Source organism: Bacidia gigantensis (genome assembly GCF_019456465.1).
Source record: "Bacidia gigantensis strain McMullin 20006 chromosome Unknown contig_245, whole genome shotgun sequence".
Taxonomy (NCBI): Eukaryota; Fungi; Ascomycota; class Lecanoromycetes; order Lecanorales; family Ramalinaceae; genus Bacidia; species Bacidia gigantensis.
In genome coordinates, this window is record NW_025408601.1 from 1,599,172 (window position 1) to 1,616,485 (window position 17,314).

Consider the following 17,314-nt stretch of genomic DNA (forward strand, 5'->3'; position numbering starts at 1 on the left):
AGAGGTGTAGCATGTTATACAGAGTCAAACGGTGGCGACAAAGGCAAATAGCAAAAAGTCCTTTCCCAAATAGCACCTTCGTTGTAAATCTTCTGCTTTTCTTATCTATCGATCATTCATTTTCAGTTTCACCTTGCACAAAGATTTCGGGCGTAACATAAAGCCAACACCTTAGGGATGTCACAATGAGTGCATCCATTCGCCTGAATGATCCAGCTGTCCGGGGAAAGCAAGACCAAGTCGATGGTAAATTCTTTTCTCATTTGTTCGATTAAACTTACAGAACTATACCCACTCACTCCCCCCTCACCGCCTTCCCCTACAACCAACCTCACACCCCGTAGGTCTCCTAGGATCATAATCTCCCCACCTCTCCCACTCTTCCTGCTCACTACCCTTGCCATTCCCCTCCCCCTGCACATCATCCACCTCCATCCTATCCCCCTTATCCCCCTTATCCCCCTTATCCCCCTCCCCTCCCCCGGCAACTACAGTCTTCACCTCGTCCTCGGAAGCAGCAAAAGCATTCTTCTTGAATCCGCCTTTCTTGAACCCAGCGCCACCAGTCTTGCCGGCACCGGTGGCTGAGCCGAGAGAAATGGGTTTGATGGAGATGGAGGAGGGGTCGTCGGATTTGCTGGTCGAGGCGGTGCCCGTGGCGCGGGTTAGGCGCGTCATTTCCTTGAGGCGCTATAAGAGAGGGTGGTTAGTATGGTGTAAAGGCTGCTTGAGGGTATGGCTCGTGATGGATGGGGAGAAGTAGGTGTAAGACAGAGGCGTGAGGGGTGAGCAGGACCCAAGCTCGAAAGCCTCGACATACGGGTCAAGAATAACAAGAACACTTGGCACCGGCAAGGCTATACATGCCAAAAGAAAGCTGTCATCTGTCACGATTTGGACGCGAAGCAAGTAGACTTTGCCATTGCCTCCACTAACTGACCCCTCTTCCCCACTCAGCTTTTTGCCCGCAACCCCTCAACAGCGTTAAATAGAACCCTATCACAAGAAATCCGGCAGTTCATCTCAAACAATGAAAAGTAGAACCCAAAAAGACTGGAGACCAGACGAAAGCCATAACGAGGGGAAGGAGAAGAAGGGGGTATACCTTCTTATGCTGGTGATCATAACTGCCCTCATGTGCCTCGAACTCGTTGATCCGACTATAGCCCTTCTGGCAGAGATCGCAGAAAAAGGATTTGGCTGCTTCGCGGGCTGATTCAGTCTATGAAGAGTATCAGCGTCGCCTTCTTGCTTTCTGGGGTGATGAAGGGGATGGATTATGCAACGAAGCGATGAAGAGTGAAATTTTCCGATTGAAAGTCGTTCCTCACAATAGCAGAGGCAGAAATCGTCGACATGATGGATCATTATTTTCTTTCGAGCAAGGAGATAAAAAGTCATTTTCCCCCATTCCTTTACAAAGTTTCTCCCTCACAACACCTCACGCAGAAGAGCAAGCGCTGGTTCGCTACTAGTTGGTTGTCCATGTCTTACAAGACGTACGTCTAGGAAGTATGACAGATCTAAGAATGCAGGAACGTACCTTGGGAGCAGGGTTGGTCGCCCACGGCTATGGATCCAGATAGTCAGACATCTGTTTCTCGGAAACATCTGGCAGATACAGGGGGATCTACTGGTCTGTGCTTACTGGCGGCATTGCGAGAGACCTGCGTTTATGGTGGGTTGTTTTTATGCGGGTGAATCGAGAGGTTGGAAAAAGACTTTGTGACTTTTCAGAAGATGTCAAGTCACGAAATATGGCCCATTAAGACGCGTATTCCCAATTTTCTACGAGCGCAGTCACTGCTTTGAATGCAGTTCATACAGAAGTCTTTTGCGGACATCATCACTCATGAATTCAGGCAGTCTGATCTGTCTGCCTGTAGTATAGTATCTCTCTACAATATGCACAGTGCCCATCTCCCCTCAGACTCAAAGCCAGCTGCAGTATCGCTAATCGTCTAAAGAAGGCATAAAAATCGTGATATCCAGGAGCTTTAGATTACACCCCTGTATAAGTGCTCGAATCAGAGATCTACCATCCCACAGTTTGTCAATGAGTGCGGACAAATTATGGGAGATCATCGCCGAAAATAAGTGCATGCGAACGCTTCTCCGTGCCCCTATTTTCACACGCATCGCTAGAAATTCAACGAAATGTCTACAGCTGTCCCATCATGTTCTAGCGAAGAAGGGCGTCGGTCTCACTACCGGATACCTCGTCAGTAGCGACTATCGTTTCCTGATTTCGGTGGCCCAGCCTTCAACACCATCGCCTTTTGCACCGACGACTGTTGGGAGCTTCAACCCTTGCATACCCTTGGTATCGTCGAGCCACGGGCTGTTGCTCATTCCACCCGCATTCGCTCTGTCTTGCGGTAATAAGCCTAGCATAGGAATGAGGAAAGCGGCTATCCTCTCCGCTTCCTCTTTCGGGAAATGGTATTTCTCCCTCAGAACGTCCGATAAGGCCCAGTGACGTAGCCGGTGTATGTTACGCAATTCGCCCTTCCTTGTAAAAATCTCCTGACACCACTTGCCATTCCTGTACAACGGGGGTGGGAAGTTGCCTAGGAGCTCGATAATCTGGGCAATGTGGTCGTCATCTTTTCCGTACTTCGTGCCAGATTGAGGATCGAATAGGTAGTCGCCTGTAATGAGCTCAAAGACCTGAAAGCTTGAGCTAGGGTTGAGGCGGTTCAGCAAACAATGTGTTACTTACCATACAAGTCATGCTCCAGACATCCGTGCTTGCTCCCCATTTACCACCAAGTATGACCTCAGGCGACCGATATTGCCTTGTTTGGATATCGTTCGTAAAGTGATGACCAACCCAACAGGCGTTCCCCAGATCTGCAATCTTGACAGATATCAGCTCTATACCGTCTGTGTCGTCTTCACTTTGCCGTTTTGGGGACGTGTTCTTGTTCAACGATATACCAGAAATTGTTTGAGATAGGTTTTCACTACTCTCAAGCATCAGTGTGTGGACGTGGCGAGGGGGGACAGCGAGGCTTACGCAGTCTTTTCTTGGTGTTTTGGATCAGGCGACGCTCCGTCTGCGGCTTTAGCGCCCTTTACGCCCAGCATTTCTATCATAGATTTTGGCGGTTCTGTTGAGACTGTAACAAAGATCAGCAACTCGTTCAAGGGTCGAGTGGCAGAGAGAATTACCCGGACTATCCGTGACCATGTGATTTAGACTGCTGTGGGAACCTGACGTTCCGCTCCCAAATCGTAGATCTCCGAGACTACTAAAACTCGCGTTGAGAGGGCTTGGAAGTGGCTGACTCCCAGTGATGATGGTCCTGCGTCTCCTCCGGCCGTTGGGGTTGCCTTCTCTTGCATCGGCTTTTGGTTCATCTTTGACGAAGGTTTTCACAATCTTTTCGACATCGCCGATCTCTATCAGAACATTCTCGGGTTTCAGGTCTGTGTGTATGATGCCGCATTCCCGATGCATATAGTCCAAACCCAGAAGTACCTGCTTCGTGATCTGCTTGACGAGGGGCATCGGAATGCCGCGGTGGTTCCATCTCTTAATCAAACCGAGCAAGTTCTCCCCAAGTACCTCGAAAACCATGCATACATGCACACCATTTGGACCCTTGTGTTCAAAAGAGTCCAGCAAGCCAACCACGTATCGTTTGCCAGGATGGTTCGGATTTGCTTCGACAACTCTGTTAAGGAGCTTGATCTCGTCTATTGCAGTCTCGGTGTAGTGCGCTGCTGATCTTACCACCTTCAAAGCGACATGTTTGCCAGATTTATTGTCCCGCGCAAGCCAAACCGTCGAGAAATGACCCCAGCCCAGCTTTCGAGTGACGGTATATCGATTGTCTTTGTAATTTTCACCAACACTGACAGGATGATAGCCACCCTTGCAGTAATCTTCCGAGTCTTCCTCCTCCGCTGTGACATTGGCATCTTCCTCTTCTGTCGACGAGGACGACGATCGGCTGGGCTGAGTCTTGTAGGTTGACATTGGGGAATTTGTCCTACTTCATCGTCAGCAGAGTTGACTCCATCAAAAGCTACATATAGGGTTCTCACGCTGAAGTGTTTAATTTGTTGCTCTTAGGGCTTGCATCTGCGGCTTGTTGATCCTCGGTCGTAATAATGGGCTTTAGACCGGTACCTCTCTTTTTCTTCTGAGATCCGCTGCCATTCGCAGCATTATTCGCAGCGTTTGCGACTTGCTTGATCTTGTTGCTGGCGACCTTCTTGATTTCGGAGCCATTCATTATATGTTACGTCGGAGCTAGGGGAGATGGTATTCGAGGGTGGGGCAAACTAGTCGAGTAGGATAGAAGGGATGTTGTTTTGCACACTTTTACAACATCAGCAAAGCTACTCGGCCAGATCTCAAGCAATCGCATAGACTTGCCACATATGTCGGTGAAGCAACAAATAGTAATAGGACAGGTTCCGAATTACGCTGATGCTAGATTCCAGATGTCCCAGAAGCAAGTAATGTCTCTAAATATTGAACATGAACAATGAAGGCAAATAGTAAAGATCTAGCAGGAGCGCATGGCAGCCACGAAAAAGGTGAACTACCTGCAGAAGGGTCCCCGTCTTCGGGATAGGAGAGCATGGAATGTATTACAAGGCAATTGGGTCGTGCAGTGGCTTGGTTTGCGCGGGCGGCATCTCTATCTTGGCTGGATGAAGCTAAAGCTAGCGTCGATATACTAGATCGAATCGGATTATCAAAAATCGCATCATCGTCCACTTCCTCGCCGCTTCCTTTGCGATTATTAACGTCCGAGACAGCATCATTTGTAGCTGTACTCCCCTCGCTGGTCATCTCGAATATCCCATGGCATTCTGTTCCTGAAGGTTTCCACCTATTTGCATTTTCACCTTATCTTGAACAATTTCCGCCGTCCCATCCACTCATCCGCGTTTCCTTGGGTTTACGATATGATCAGCCTGGTATGAAGCCTGTTAGGACCGCGTCAAGTGCGGTGAGATTCTTCACTATTCGACGATGAGTTGCAAGCCATTCGCCTGGGATCGCACACCAGACTCGCACAACGTAGACCTCAAGAGCGTGCACAACATCCCCTGGTATTCTACCTGCATGGTTAACGCTCCGTCACAGCGGCCCTTCTGTGGATATCGATATCAGAACCCGATTGATCCCGTTTCAAATGACGTTTCCAAAGGGGATTCAAGTGTGTCTTTCACGCTTCGACGTCTTCAATGTCTAGCCTAATGTACGTGGTCGTTGACGGTCCGTGCCACAAAGGTATCGCTAAAAGCGTTGACATCCTTGACGCCACTGATTTGATCTGGCGTGAGCTCCTTCGCTAGGTCGTTGCCCGTGATAGCGTGAAGGGCCTCGATGAGCTGAGCAGTCCTTATCACCATGCTGTCACAAGAGAATTGGCCGATGATCTGGACTGCAGTCGAGCGCACACCTTCTGCTACAGGGCCGTACTCTCTGGGGACAGGCACCGGGACGCTGACCGCAGGAAGTCCGGCCAGGCTTGCCGGGACTGTCAAAACATCTGCGCTATATGAGTCGACGGGGTGTCTAGCCCTTACATCTTCCAATCTTGGAGGTAATGATTGCACGGTAGGCGTGATGATCATATCCACACCTTCTTCTGTATTCGCGTCTGAGACATCTCGATTTTCCCTGAGTGGGTTAGGGAATGCAAATACTCTGTCAAATTCTTCCTGAACAAGTCTGCGAGCCTTCTGGGCTTGAATGAAATGGTTGTCAATAGCGCCAGCACTAAGGCTGTAAGCGCCTAAGAGAATTCGCCTCTTTACCTCTTCTCCCAAGCCTTGACCTCGAGTCTGAGAAAAAAGGCGTTCACTGCTTGCGTCTGATCGCTCTTTCTTCCTTCCGTATCTGATTCCATCGTACCTAGCAAGGTTTGACGAGGCCTCGGCAGGAGCGAGGATGTAATATGTCGAAAGAGCTAGCCGGGTTGATGGCAATGAGATTGGATGTATTGACTGGCCTGCATATTGGAGCAGCTGAAGGGTACGAATCCACGCATCCCGGACGACAGGCTGTAGTTCAAGCGTATTGTACTCTTTTGGCACCCCAATACGCAATTTAATACCAGTGTTCTCCAGATTGGCTCTGTGGAGCTTCTCTCTAAGCTTTATTCCCTCACGTTGCGATGCACGAAGATTGGTTGGATCCCCATCGTCATGGGAGCGTATGCATGCCAAAATATTGAGAGCTTTCCAAGTTCTCTGCGCGAGGACACCGACAGTATCAAGCGAGTTGGCGTAAGCTACCACACCCTTTCTTGGTGCCATCCCATAAGAGGGTTTGAATCCCACAACCCCATTATACGCAGCTGGTAGACGGATCGATCCTCCTGTGTCTGTTCCTAGAGCATATCTGCATTGGTTCGTGGCAACGACCACTGCACTACCCCCAGAACTACCTCCGGCTGATAATTGGTCAGAGTATGAGTTCTTTGTTACACCATAATGAGAGTGTGTCGTGTCAGACCCCATCCCAAACTCATCCAGATTGGTAGTACCTGCGATAGGCGCTTTACGTGCCTCCAACTTAGATATGACGCTTGCCTTGAAAGGACTGCGATATTCAGCGAGTAATGCAGATCCGCATGTAACTGGTGCATCCTCTTTGGTGCATATGTTATCTTTTACGAAGACAAATTGATTCCATTCCCACCGAGAGCGTAACGGTAGGAGTGCAACCCTGGGATTCTCAGGGTATTTTTGAAGCTTCACCTCGGCGTCGCGAGACCAAACTGTGGACGAGATGACTGCATTGAGGTGTTTGTATTTCTTTTGATTGCGGACTGCTCTGCCGAGAGACATAGGTAGGCAAGGTCTTCTTGTAAATAGACCCCATGGAGGAAGCTATACCTCAGCCTCAAGTGCATGACCGAAGCGAGAACGAGGACTCTGTTAAGACTGGCTTGCCGACCCAAGGTATATTTTTTGCTTAGGCCTCGAGCATGATCGGGTCTGATGGTCAGAGCCTACAACTCTAAAGGACCTTGCTGTGAGGTACTTCAAGGTACTCGATAAGGTAGGATTGGCTTGGCATAAGTCTTGGCAGCGAGGCTTATTACCGGCCTATTACCTTACCTTACCTTAGCTCCCTTGTGTCAACCTTGGCAAAATAATCGCATATTCTGAAATTAGGAATATGACTGTATATCGCCAACGAAAAGGTTTTCAATGGAACTTTTTGTGTTTTGTATCCTCTTAATAGACATATCAATTACTTTTTAGGCAGAAACTTCTTTATAGACTCTGAAATCGACGAGATATTAAGCCTGCAAAATTCCGCTAAGGCCAGAATATGCAATTCTTTTGGTACCTGAGGCCTTGTCAATCCAATGTGCTTGTTAAGTTGTCGCTGCGAATAGCCTTTCTTGCCTTTCAAAAACTTGAGAGCAAAATCATCACATTCGAAGACTATGTGGTGATTAGCTGTTAATGATCCCCGAATTACACGTGCTCAGCCCTTCCATCATTGGTAAATGCCCTGCTTCCGCGAACCCTTAGAGTATACAGGAAGTCTTTAATGCTTTCACTTTACTGTTCGTTATAACTTGACCACTACGCACTTTCGCAGTCCATCTCAACAGCACTTTATGCAATTTTGCAAGGACTCTGTTCACCGAGATAATGAAAAGCGCGGAGGTTGGCCCCTTGAAGGACCAAATACGTCTGAAGCAAATGGCAAGTATCAATCGTGCAAATCAAGGTCCAGAAGAACTTTGTTTACAATGCATTCAATTGAGCCTCAGAGTAGCTTTGAGCAATTTTCGTGCGGGGTAGTAGCCGACCATGTCCGCATGAAGCATACAATTCTGCGATTTTTCGGATGGATCCTGGCCAGCGTCCGATAACTCATATCGGAGGGCTATTGATAGGCAATATACGTCAGCTTTCACTGTGGTCTTCTTTTCAAGTTGATGCTGTACGAAAAGGGCGAAGACTGATGAAAGCTATGGGAGAGGGTTATCGAGGGGCGTAGGACGAGCCATTGAACAACCGCTTTACTACCTTGAGTGCAGTGATATATCCTAGCATCCCACTCGAGGTAGACTCGAGAGTCAACATGAATGACGTGAAATCGTCGCAGTTCGACTCTGACTCAACCCAGGCTATTCAAGCATTTTGTACAGCAGTCTGTGTCAACTAGCGACAACAGGAGCGATTCAACAACAGTCCATCAAGCATAATGGTCGCACAATTCCGCTCTTCTTTGACTTTCGTCATTTTAGTTTCATGCTTGATATTCTTCTACGACTCGCTGTTGGGTCTGAGTACAGGTCTACCCTCGCCAGTGTGGTCGAAACATGAAGGAGGGCAAAGATGGAACTACATCTCGTTGGCGACTTATTCCGCTGCGAGTATGGTTGGATCCTGTACGTTGCAACAGAGCTGCTCAACTCTATCAGATCGGGCTAATTCTGTAAAATTTGGCAGTGCTCTCTGCTGAATTAGGTGATGCACTTCAAAGTCGGCGGGATCCGTTGACATTTGGTTTTATGTTGTCGGGTATAGCAGCCTTCTTCTTCACCTTCGCGGGCTCCTTTCCGGTGACTGTAGTTGCTTGCATGCTCAAAGGTGTCTCGACCGCCTTGATCTCAACATTTGGATATGCACTTCTTGCTGACTTGCTCGGTGGACAACGCGCTGGGAAGACGATGGGTTATGCCAGCATGGCTCAAACTCTTGGCTTACAATTTGGCCTCATGATTGAAAGCTCAGCGCACGAGCGAAGCGGGCGTTCGCAGGCCCTTCTCCCAAATCTCATTTTGGCCTTCCTCATACTCCCGTTGAGTTTCACGATCAAAGAGCATCGAACACGCCGTGAAAGCGCCTCAGTTGTCGCAACGAGCAACGTACCCGCCCTCATGTACACCTCCAGCAAGCCAGCCTCCATGGAAGACGACGACGATCGGGGGTCTGATCACGCTGAAGCAAGCAATTCCGGACGACGCCCATCAGACGATGTAGAAACAAGCCCGCTCTTACCGAAGCCCGCTTTCGAGATCCATAAGCTTTCAGCTCTCCTACTCCTCCGCTCTACCCGCTTCATGACGGCCAGCATCGCCCTTTCACTCCTTACCGGCATTCAATACGGCATCATCTGGGTCTTGCCCTCACAAATCAGCTCCACATTTCATCTTGCCCCACTGCAGACGGCAGCATTATTCCTCGTCATGATACTTCCCGTCTTCCTCGCACCAATTTCGGGCACCCTGACCGACCGCTTCGGTGCAAAGTGGCCTGCGGCTAGCGGCCTCATAATCGTGATCCCCACGCTGATCCTCTTAGGCCTCTTCGGGCCTGAAACCAGTATGCCATTGTCGAAGCTCGCGATACTCTTGTTTCTGCTTGGAGTAAGTTTTATGCTGTCGATGCCGCCATTTAGAGCAGAAGCTGCGAAAGTCGTGGACGGCATTGAAGGGAGTATCCCAGGAGCATCTCAGCCGAACAGGGCATACGCAAAGGCTTACGGTTTGATGAACGCTTTCGTCGCTGGTGGAATGGTCGCAGGACTGTTGTACATGCACTTTGTTTGCGCTTCGCTTGGATGGTGCTTCACATCGATATCGCTAGGGTTGATGAGTCTTGTCATTTTACTGCCCGTATTTCTGTTTGTTGGAAGTGGGTCTTCAAGTTTTGAGGGACCGACCATAGAGGTAACGCAGCACGCGTGAAACGCATAGTAGCAACCAGCCTTGATCTTTTGGACATCAATGACGTTTTTGCCTCCAACTAATGATCAGCTGTTATGTGCTGGTATGTGTCTACTCATTTAAACCTTATCCACGGTCTCTGCATATTTCAACAAGTCCCTGAAACTCATGAACTTCATCCCACCAAGGTACTTCTCCCGCTGTGCCAACGTCTTCTCCTTTGGAAACGTGAAGCTTTCCTCCACTATCATTTCCTCCACTTGCGCTAGAGCGATCTCAAAAGTGAATCCTTCGTCCGCTTTACTCAGGACCTGGCGGATCTCGTCAAGGGACCTGTGAGCTCGAGGCATTGATTTACCTGCGTGATAGCATGCATTAATGGATAAGACGTGGAGACAAGGGAGAACGCTGTACCATAATACGACTCCAATTCCTTGATAGCTTGATTAAAAGTGGTCCACTCGCCTGAGATGAATGTATACGGCTCCTAGGGAACAAGTCAGTGTCTCCTCAGCTCCATTGTGAAATCAGGTCTATCCAAGACGGCATGCGATAGTGTCAAGTATAGCCTGTTTCACCTACCCATTCCTTTGCCTTGCACAACTCCACAACTGCCCTTCCGGTATCTCTTGCCCTTGTCATACTCTGAACTTCATCTCCCGTACCTCTCAAAGTCGCATGCCATTTCTCCGCGTCGATTGGAAATTCTGGAACAAGAGGCAACATATGTGTCTTGCTTTGTGGCAGGAGATAATCCATGATATAGCCCATGTTGACCAGAGTCCACTTCACGTCTCTTTGCTCCCTCAGCATTTGTCGAAAAGGCTCACGTGTGTTAACATAGTAGCCTGGTCTCAATGGGTACTTCTCGCAGTCGCCAGCAAACTCTGAAGGAATTAAGTGCTTGCATGCTACAGACTGACGGCAGGCGGAGAGTAGCTCAGCATGTACGGTGACGTAGGAGGGGTCGATGAGATTGATGACGGAAACGAGAATCGAAGCTTTGCTGTCGTTGAGGATTTTGGTGAGGGATGCAGCCGTATAGTCGGTCTGGGAAACAGTGAGGTCGAGGTTCTTCATCCATGGTTTGCCCGCAGCATCCCGTGAAAGGACGACGACATCAAAGTCTGGTGAGGCAACGAACTCTTCACAGATGTAGCGACCAAGATTGCCGACGCCGGCGAGAGCAATCGTTTGACGTGCCGTCGCCATGGAAGAATGAGAAGGAAAGAGTTTCCGAAACCAATGTACAAGAGGAAGGCAGAGCGAAGACATGGGAGCTTTTGAGTATATTCACTGGATCACAATGAGTACGGACAGACATTCGATGTCATTCTCTAAAGAGTCCTACGATTGGCCCAGGGACCAAAGCACGCTCATACGCTATCGTGGCAAGAGGGGTTATGCATGCCCCTCAGGCGATCCGCAAAGGGTAATATTGTTTGGTTATACCTTCGTAGAAGAAGCGACAATCAGATTGGCTACCATTCGGGACTGATACGCGATAGGTCCACGGCTTCGGTGATCACCAGTCAAATGCATATGAATGCCACTGTGATACGAAGGCAGCAATGGTTGAGCCATTCGGTCGATGTGAAAGAGTGCGCAAGCAAGCGCAGGTGCAGCTTGTCCGAGCTTGGCCGATTGACTTTCATCAGAGGCTTAGTTTTCGGTCGAGTGCCCAAGGTATTGTTCAACCGTGATGCATATGTCATATGGTTCGAGGTCCAAGGGCTCGTGCATATATGCAGCTATGGGACCTCGCTTTTGCGTGTCGACTTGTCATGTAGGCTGTCTTAGAAATCCCTTTTCCGGAGATGTCACGTCCTGGTCTGGGCCTTTCCCGATTTGCAATGGCTCACAATGCCATTCTTGACCGTGCCTTTCGCCTGTCAGACACTAATGATTCTCTTGGGTAAGACAAGCAGCGTTGGGCTTCTATTGTAAGGCTCTGTAGCAGATGATACGCCAACTCGACCGTTCGTTCTCCGACGGCTCTTGCTGAGTCGAAGGGTCTCGTCCAGGCAGTAGATTGTGTCGCATCTCTCAAATGGCTGCGGAAATAGGAAGGTCCGCCAATAGATGACCCGAGGGTCATTGATATCGGAAAAGCTTCACAGCATTTGTCTGGGAATCCACGTCATTCGTTGGGGCTCGGTTATTTCTGCGTATTGAATGAGAATTTTGTTCGGCTCTGGAGTCGCTCGGACCGTTGAAAGGTTTATGGCATGGTAAGAAAGGAATTCCATGCTTGACACGCGAAAAGGAGATGCTATTCAAACGAAGTATAGAAGATTTCTATATAATTATGTAATCACGAAGCTCAACCAGCCACAGCTTGCCGGCAACCGGCCCTTGGCTCGTGCTACAGAAATTGCATACTTTAATAACGGCGATAGACAGCGAAGATGCCTCTTTTTAACAAGACTTTGTATACAAGGGATACTTCTTAAGCTATTTCGAACAGCTTTGCTACTAAATATTTTTGATTCTTGCTCACGACTGGTAAGATAGGGAGCATGCTATAGTTCTATTGTGCCAAGACTAGGAATATGTAGCACCCGCCAGCAACCTTGGGAACCGTACTTCGAGCGAAATGAAATAATACCTAGTTTTGAGAAATTAACGAAATCATGGGTATTACACGAGCCCTTTGGGCATTGCCTTTCGAGCTTGCATGCATCGTATTAGCAGCGCAACCATCCGCAGTCTCTCCGGTATCAGCTCCGTTGAGGGACCTTTCTTGGGGTCAGCTGAACTTCCTCCACACAACAGATACACACGGCTGGCATGCTGGACACTTACAGGAGTATGTACATCATACAGGCACCAGCTCCGACCTACTTTGACACAAACGCAGACCATCGTATAGTGCTGACTGGGGCGACTACATCTCCTTCTCTGAGAGATTACGTCTGAAGTCCGACAAGGAAGGGAAGGACTTATTACTCATAGACACAGGCGATCGGATAGAGGGCAACGGTCTTTATGACGCCTCACGACCCAAGGGGAAATATGACCTCGATATTTTCTCCCAGCAGAGCATTGACGCAATATGCTCCGGCAATCATGAGCTGTACAAAGTAGCATCAATTGAATATGAATACAATACCACAGTGCCACATTTCGAAGACACTTACATCGCTTCAAACCTTGACATTATCGAAGACGGCGGGGCTGGGGAAAGGAAGCCTCTGGCTCAGAGATTCAAGAAGTTCACAACGAAAAACCAGGGCATCCGTATCCTCTCATTTGGTTTTCTTTTCAACTTCAATAACGGTGCGAAAAATATTTTTGTACAGAAGGTCGAAGATACAATAAAAGAGAAATGGTTCCAAGACGCCATTCGAGACCGCAGAGTCGATCTTGTCCTAGTCATCGGTCATGCCGACCTTCACTCACCTGAGTTCGAGGCAATATACAAAGCCATTCGTGGCCAACAATGGGATGTACCCATTCAATTCTTCGGCGGTCACTCGCACATTCGAGACTTCAAGAAATTCGATAAGAAGGCATATGGTTTGCAGAGTGGAAGATACCTCGAAACCGTGGGTTTCATGTCCATCGACGGGCTGAATGCCGGAGGCAACAACAAACATTACTCACGCTCTTCTACTCACCTTGGCTCAAATCGAGCCTCGTCGCAAATTGCAGCCTCTCCAAGCTTCTCACGTCGTTATATCGACAACAACCTCTATTCCTTCCATCACCACACCACGCTCAACGCCTCGACATTCCCCACTCCCCACGGTCTCAATGTCTCTGCTAAGATCAGGACTGCCCGAAAAAAGCTCAACCTTGACGACAAATTCGGCTGCGCACCACAAACTTACTGGACGAATCGTGCCCCCATTCCTAGCCCTGACAGTCTCTTCACCCTCATCCAAGACCATATCTTCCCCGACACAGTCGCAACAGAGGAACGCAAAGATATTCCTCACGTGGTACTCACCAACACTGGCGCCATGCGCTTTGACATCTTCGAAGGCCCTTTTACCATTGATAGCATGTACGCCGTCTCGCCCTTCACGTCAGGCTTTCGCTTCATCAAAGATGTTCCTTTCAATGTCGCAAAGCGATTACTACAGATTTTGAACCAAGAGGTGCCACAATTATGGCCGATAGAGTTGGCCGCGGAGCTGAAGGCTATCGCACCTGTGCCACTGGGTAATCTTGTGTCTCAAGGCGACGACGAGAGGTCCAACCCAGCTAGTCCCGTCGGTCCTTCCCGACAAGTCCCATTTCAAGCTCCATTGGATAAGCATGATGATGAAGACCTCATACCCGGCTACACGACTCACGATGACGGTGGTAGCGATGGCGACGACACTATCCACTCAACGATCAAATTCTACAATGTTCCGAATTGCATAGAGTCTCGCGTCGCTTTTCCCGCCACCGCTGACCAGAAAGATCCCAGGACTGTGGATCTGGTGTATAACTCATTCCTAGAAAAATACGTGCTACTGGCCTTGAAGTTCCTAGGAACAGGATTCGATGAAGAAAGCACAGCACCATACATGGAAGGCAAGAGCATGACACAAATTATCGGGGAATGGGTAAGGGAAAATTGGAAGTGTAAAGATGAGGATGACGAGAAGAAAGGTGATGGGTCACTGGAGCTATAATAGGTCTACAGCATCCCAATCACAAATCCTACTTTCTCAAGCAGAGCCTTTCTCTCTTGCTACCTTGACCACAAGCGACCTCCATTCACATCCGCTCCAACCCCTCCTCAAGCGAACCCGGTGCCCCCCGCAGCGTCTAACTACCACCGAGCATCGCCGTTCCGTCGCCCGTGCTCGTGCCTTTCCGGTCCGTGCTCAGAAAAACCCGAATATATCCATCTCACCTTCTCGGTCCATCACTAGTCTCTCTGAGATGCCGTTTCTGTCTCAGCTACTCTTGCTTCTCATGTCAAGGTCTACTTCGGTCAGACTAAGAATCTGAAGGATTGTGGAGGAGGGGGTCGATCATACGATTATGGTCGTGGGACCATCAGTGAAAGACTTGGCGATAACGCGTTGTCATGATGGCAAAGCATTGAATTCACGTCATGTCAAGTCAGAGAAAAAAGAGACATGGGAAGCGTCCAATATTCTAGATGGTCTGTGTTCATTATCCTGCTATGTACATTCACCTGTGCATACTGTCTACTGCACGATGAAAGATTGAAATATCCTTTGAGAATGCAATTCATACCTGCCAAGGTCCGTCCTTCGCTGCTCTATCTGATTCTGTTCATCTCCTTTCCTTCTCTCAAATGTGTATGCTGTATATGTTGAAATGGGAATATAGAATGAATAATTGTGCTCTCTTCTGCATCTTTGCTACTTCAACGCTTCGTATTGCTTGTTGTGAATGAACTTTGTGTCGTCATGTCGTCATGGGCGTTTGAGGGGTTAAACAGCTTGCTTTTGCCGTTCAATACCGAAGCAAGTTTGCCCCTGTCACAAAAAGGAAATTTGTCCATCATCAACACTCGGTGACGGCGAGATTTACCCGTACATTACCTGTCTGGTAATCTCTGAGGGCTACCTTCGGACTGAGTAGGAAATGTCGTTGGATTTGAGTTTGACCATCCGGTAGCATCGCCGGTGCCGCACGTGAAGAAATATGAGATGTTCGCAGCAGTGACGTATGTAGTTGTTCATGACATTGATCATCCTCTTTACAAAGAGCATTCCCCACTTAATTACCAGCTGAGATACTTTCGGAGAAGTGTCTGTTTGGAGGGGTGATGACGAGCTTGAAATGAATCCCAATCTTTCGCAATTGCATCTTAATTTTTTCCGCAAGAAGCCTCGGATTCTCGTCATCGTCATCTGGTTCTAGTAGCTGTGGATGTCCATGAATCCAGATTTCAATCTCTGTCAGATTTATCAGTCCTGGGATGTTTGGATCATTCTGCGTGTCGATTGCTCTAAATTTGACATGACTCATGAAGTCTTCCACTACGTCGGAGAACAGCTCTTCGGACTCGACAGACTCACAGCATTGTCGGTCCAGTCGAAGTACAAATTTCTGGATTGATGCTGGAAGATGTCGGTAGATGGAGGAGTATGTTCCTTTCACTTCCACATGCCGCAGCCTTGATGCTTCTAGAAAGCGAAATAGGTTCTTCTTCACTATGCCAGCTTTTGGGCTTTGCGATGGCGGATTAGCGATGATGACCAAGCTCTGTGTAGATCTCAAATGTCTTCTCATAGCATCAAAAGATTCAATGAAAACTTCTTCCACGAGGGAGGGGTCTTGAGACCTGACATCCTCCAGTAGTGAAAGGCTTTGAAGTGGTGGGATATTGGCCAAGACTTCGCTTGTACATCCCCAGTCGAACTGTGCCGGATCTATCTTCTCAATACGGCGAAGCTCGAGATGAAGACTGGGCAACTCCTTGACGGTTGCTGCAATCTGTTCGTCTTTGCTGCTGCTGTTGGCGGTGAACGACAGTCGGCGTAGCCTTGGCTTGTTGCCCATACAGTTGATAGGAAATATAGTCTTCGTGCAAGAGAGCTCTCTTAAGTCTGGGAAACAGTGACTCAGCATTTTCGAAAACATATCATTCATTTGTGCTGGTGGTGTTGGATCCAAGTGTGTATGTTCCACAATGGTGAGATTTCTGACCGCCGGCAACATTGTGAATGCCTTTTGTAGTTTTTTCAATTCCTCAAAGCAGGCTTCGTAATATGGATTGCCCCTAGGATCATCACCAGGTCGAAGGTCCTCTCTAGTGACTTGCGAGTCGCGAAGTCGTTTGCCCAAAACACCAACTATTGTTTCAGGGTTGATGTCAACCAGCTTGATACGAAGATCCATGACATATTGGAAGCAATCTTGATCAGCTTCCTCAAGCCATGTGAAAAGTTCGCACTGTCCGTCAAATAGATGCGGTCGCCTGTAGAGAAAAGGTTTCACTTCCTTAGCCATGCGTCGGGTGGTGAGAAGCAGGCTCAAGAGTGCTGATAGTGAGTCGTGGGCCAAATAATCGTATATCTCCTCACGTAGTTCTAAGGGTATCGCGGTAAAAGTCGCGGGACAACGAGGAGATGGGTTCCTCCTCTGATCATATTGTTTTCTTCTGATGGACATCACTGACAGCTAGAGCAGTTGTCCAGTCTTACGCTCAACGAATACCCCAGAAGCGTAAACACGACACAAATGGAAGGATGAAATGCACAGGTCTCGCAACCATGATGGGATATATAGCAAAGGGTTGGTAGACTGCACTTGTTGAGATTATGTAGGTCATGCTGAGTCTAATATGCAGATGTATACTTAACAGCAGACTGAGATGTCTCCGTCCGTTCAACATGATAATCATCGCTCGACAGGCCCAAAATTGCATAAGAAATCACAGAGTGGAGATGTTCGGCCTACATGGTTTACATGCAACCAGAATAAAATATCAAATTCATTGTAAAGCCGATTTGAGTGACGAATGATGCTGTGCCGTGTGAAGAAGAGCACCTGGATTTATCGAGGATTAGCTTGAAAATCCATAGAGGGAAATGCTCCAATGGCTTCATAATCAAATGCTACTAGTAAGATGAGGCCAGGAAAGCGGAGATGGAATATGATCGAGCCTCGGGCGAATGAAACGGCAGGCGCAGATTGGTAGTCTTATAGTGGACGGTTGGTCGAATATCCGG

The 17,314-nt window shown here is 48.4% G+C and overlaps 7 protein-coding genes across 7 annotated transcripts; 2 read left to right on the forward strand and 5 right to left on the reverse strand.

The window, feature by feature from the left end:
- Positions 1–180: 180 nt before the first annotated feature.
- On the reverse strand, positions 181–1,657 carry KY384_005562 (uncharacterized protein; the record flags this gene model as incomplete). The annotated part of the gene is made up of 5 exons (XM_044814062.1): positions 181–216; positions 331–690; positions 1,106–1,222; positions 1,544–1,570; positions 1,649–1,657. 5 exons carry the CDS (start codon positions 1,655–1,657, stop codon positions 181–183), a joined length of 549 nt encoding a protein of 182 aa, XP_044669363.1.
- A 575-nt stretch (positions 1,658–2,232) lies between these two features.
- Positions 2,233–4,244, reverse strand: KY384_005563 (uncharacterized protein; the record flags this gene model as incomplete). Its single annotated transcript, XM_044814063.1, has 5 exons — positions 2,233–2,670; positions 2,723–2,966; positions 3,020–3,122; positions 3,292–3,998; positions 4,054–4,244. The coding sequence occupies 5 exons, from the start codon at positions 4,242–4,244 to the stop codon at positions 2,233–2,235; spliced, it is 1,683 nt and encodes a 560-aa protein (XP_044669364.1).
- A 973-nt stretch (positions 4,245–5,217) lies between these two features.
- Positions 5,218–6,819, reverse strand: KY384_005564 (uncharacterized protein; the record flags this gene model as incomplete). Its single annotated transcript, XM_044814064.1, has 1 exon — positions 5,218–6,819. One exon carries the CDS (start codon positions 6,817–6,819, stop codon positions 5,218–5,220), a length of 1,602 nt encoding a protein of 533 aa, XP_044669365.1.
- Positions 6,820–8,681: 1,862 nt separating this feature from the next.
- KY384_005565 (uncharacterized protein) lies at positions 8,682–9,686 on the forward strand (the record flags this gene model as incomplete). The annotated part of the gene is made up of 1 exon (XM_044814065.1): positions 8,682–9,686. The coding sequence occupies one exon, from the start codon at positions 8,682–8,684 to the stop codon at positions 9,684–9,686; it is 1,005 nt and encodes a 334-aa protein (XP_044669366.1).
- Positions 9,687–9,784: 98 nt separating this feature from the next.
- On the reverse strand, positions 9,785–10,877 carry KY384_005566 (uncharacterized protein; the record flags this gene model as incomplete). Its single annotated transcript, XM_044814066.1, has 3 exons — positions 9,785–9,976; positions 10,024–10,152; positions 10,248–10,877. The coding sequence occupies 3 exons, from the start codon at positions 10,875–10,877 to the stop codon at positions 9,785–9,787; spliced, it is 951 nt and encodes a 316-aa protein (XP_044669367.1).
- A 1,421-nt stretch (positions 10,878–12,298) lies between these two features.
- KY384_005567 (uncharacterized protein) lies at positions 12,299–14,293 on the forward strand (the record flags this gene model as incomplete). Its single annotated transcript, XM_044814067.1, has 2 exons — positions 12,299–12,474; positions 12,526–14,293. The coding sequence occupies 2 exons, from the start codon at positions 12,299–12,301 to the stop codon at positions 14,291–14,293; spliced, it is 1,944 nt and encodes a 647-aa protein (XP_044669368.1).
- Positions 14,294–15,356: 1,063 nt separating this feature from the next.
- KY384_005568 (uncharacterized protein) lies at positions 15,357–16,592 on the reverse strand (the record flags this gene model as incomplete). The annotated part of the gene is made up of 1 exon (XM_044814068.1): positions 15,357–16,592. The coding sequence occupies one exon, from the start codon at positions 16,590–16,592 to the stop codon at positions 15,357–15,359; it is 1,236 nt and encodes a 411-aa protein (XP_044669369.1).
- Between the last annotated feature and the right edge of the window lie 722 nt (positions 16,593–17,314).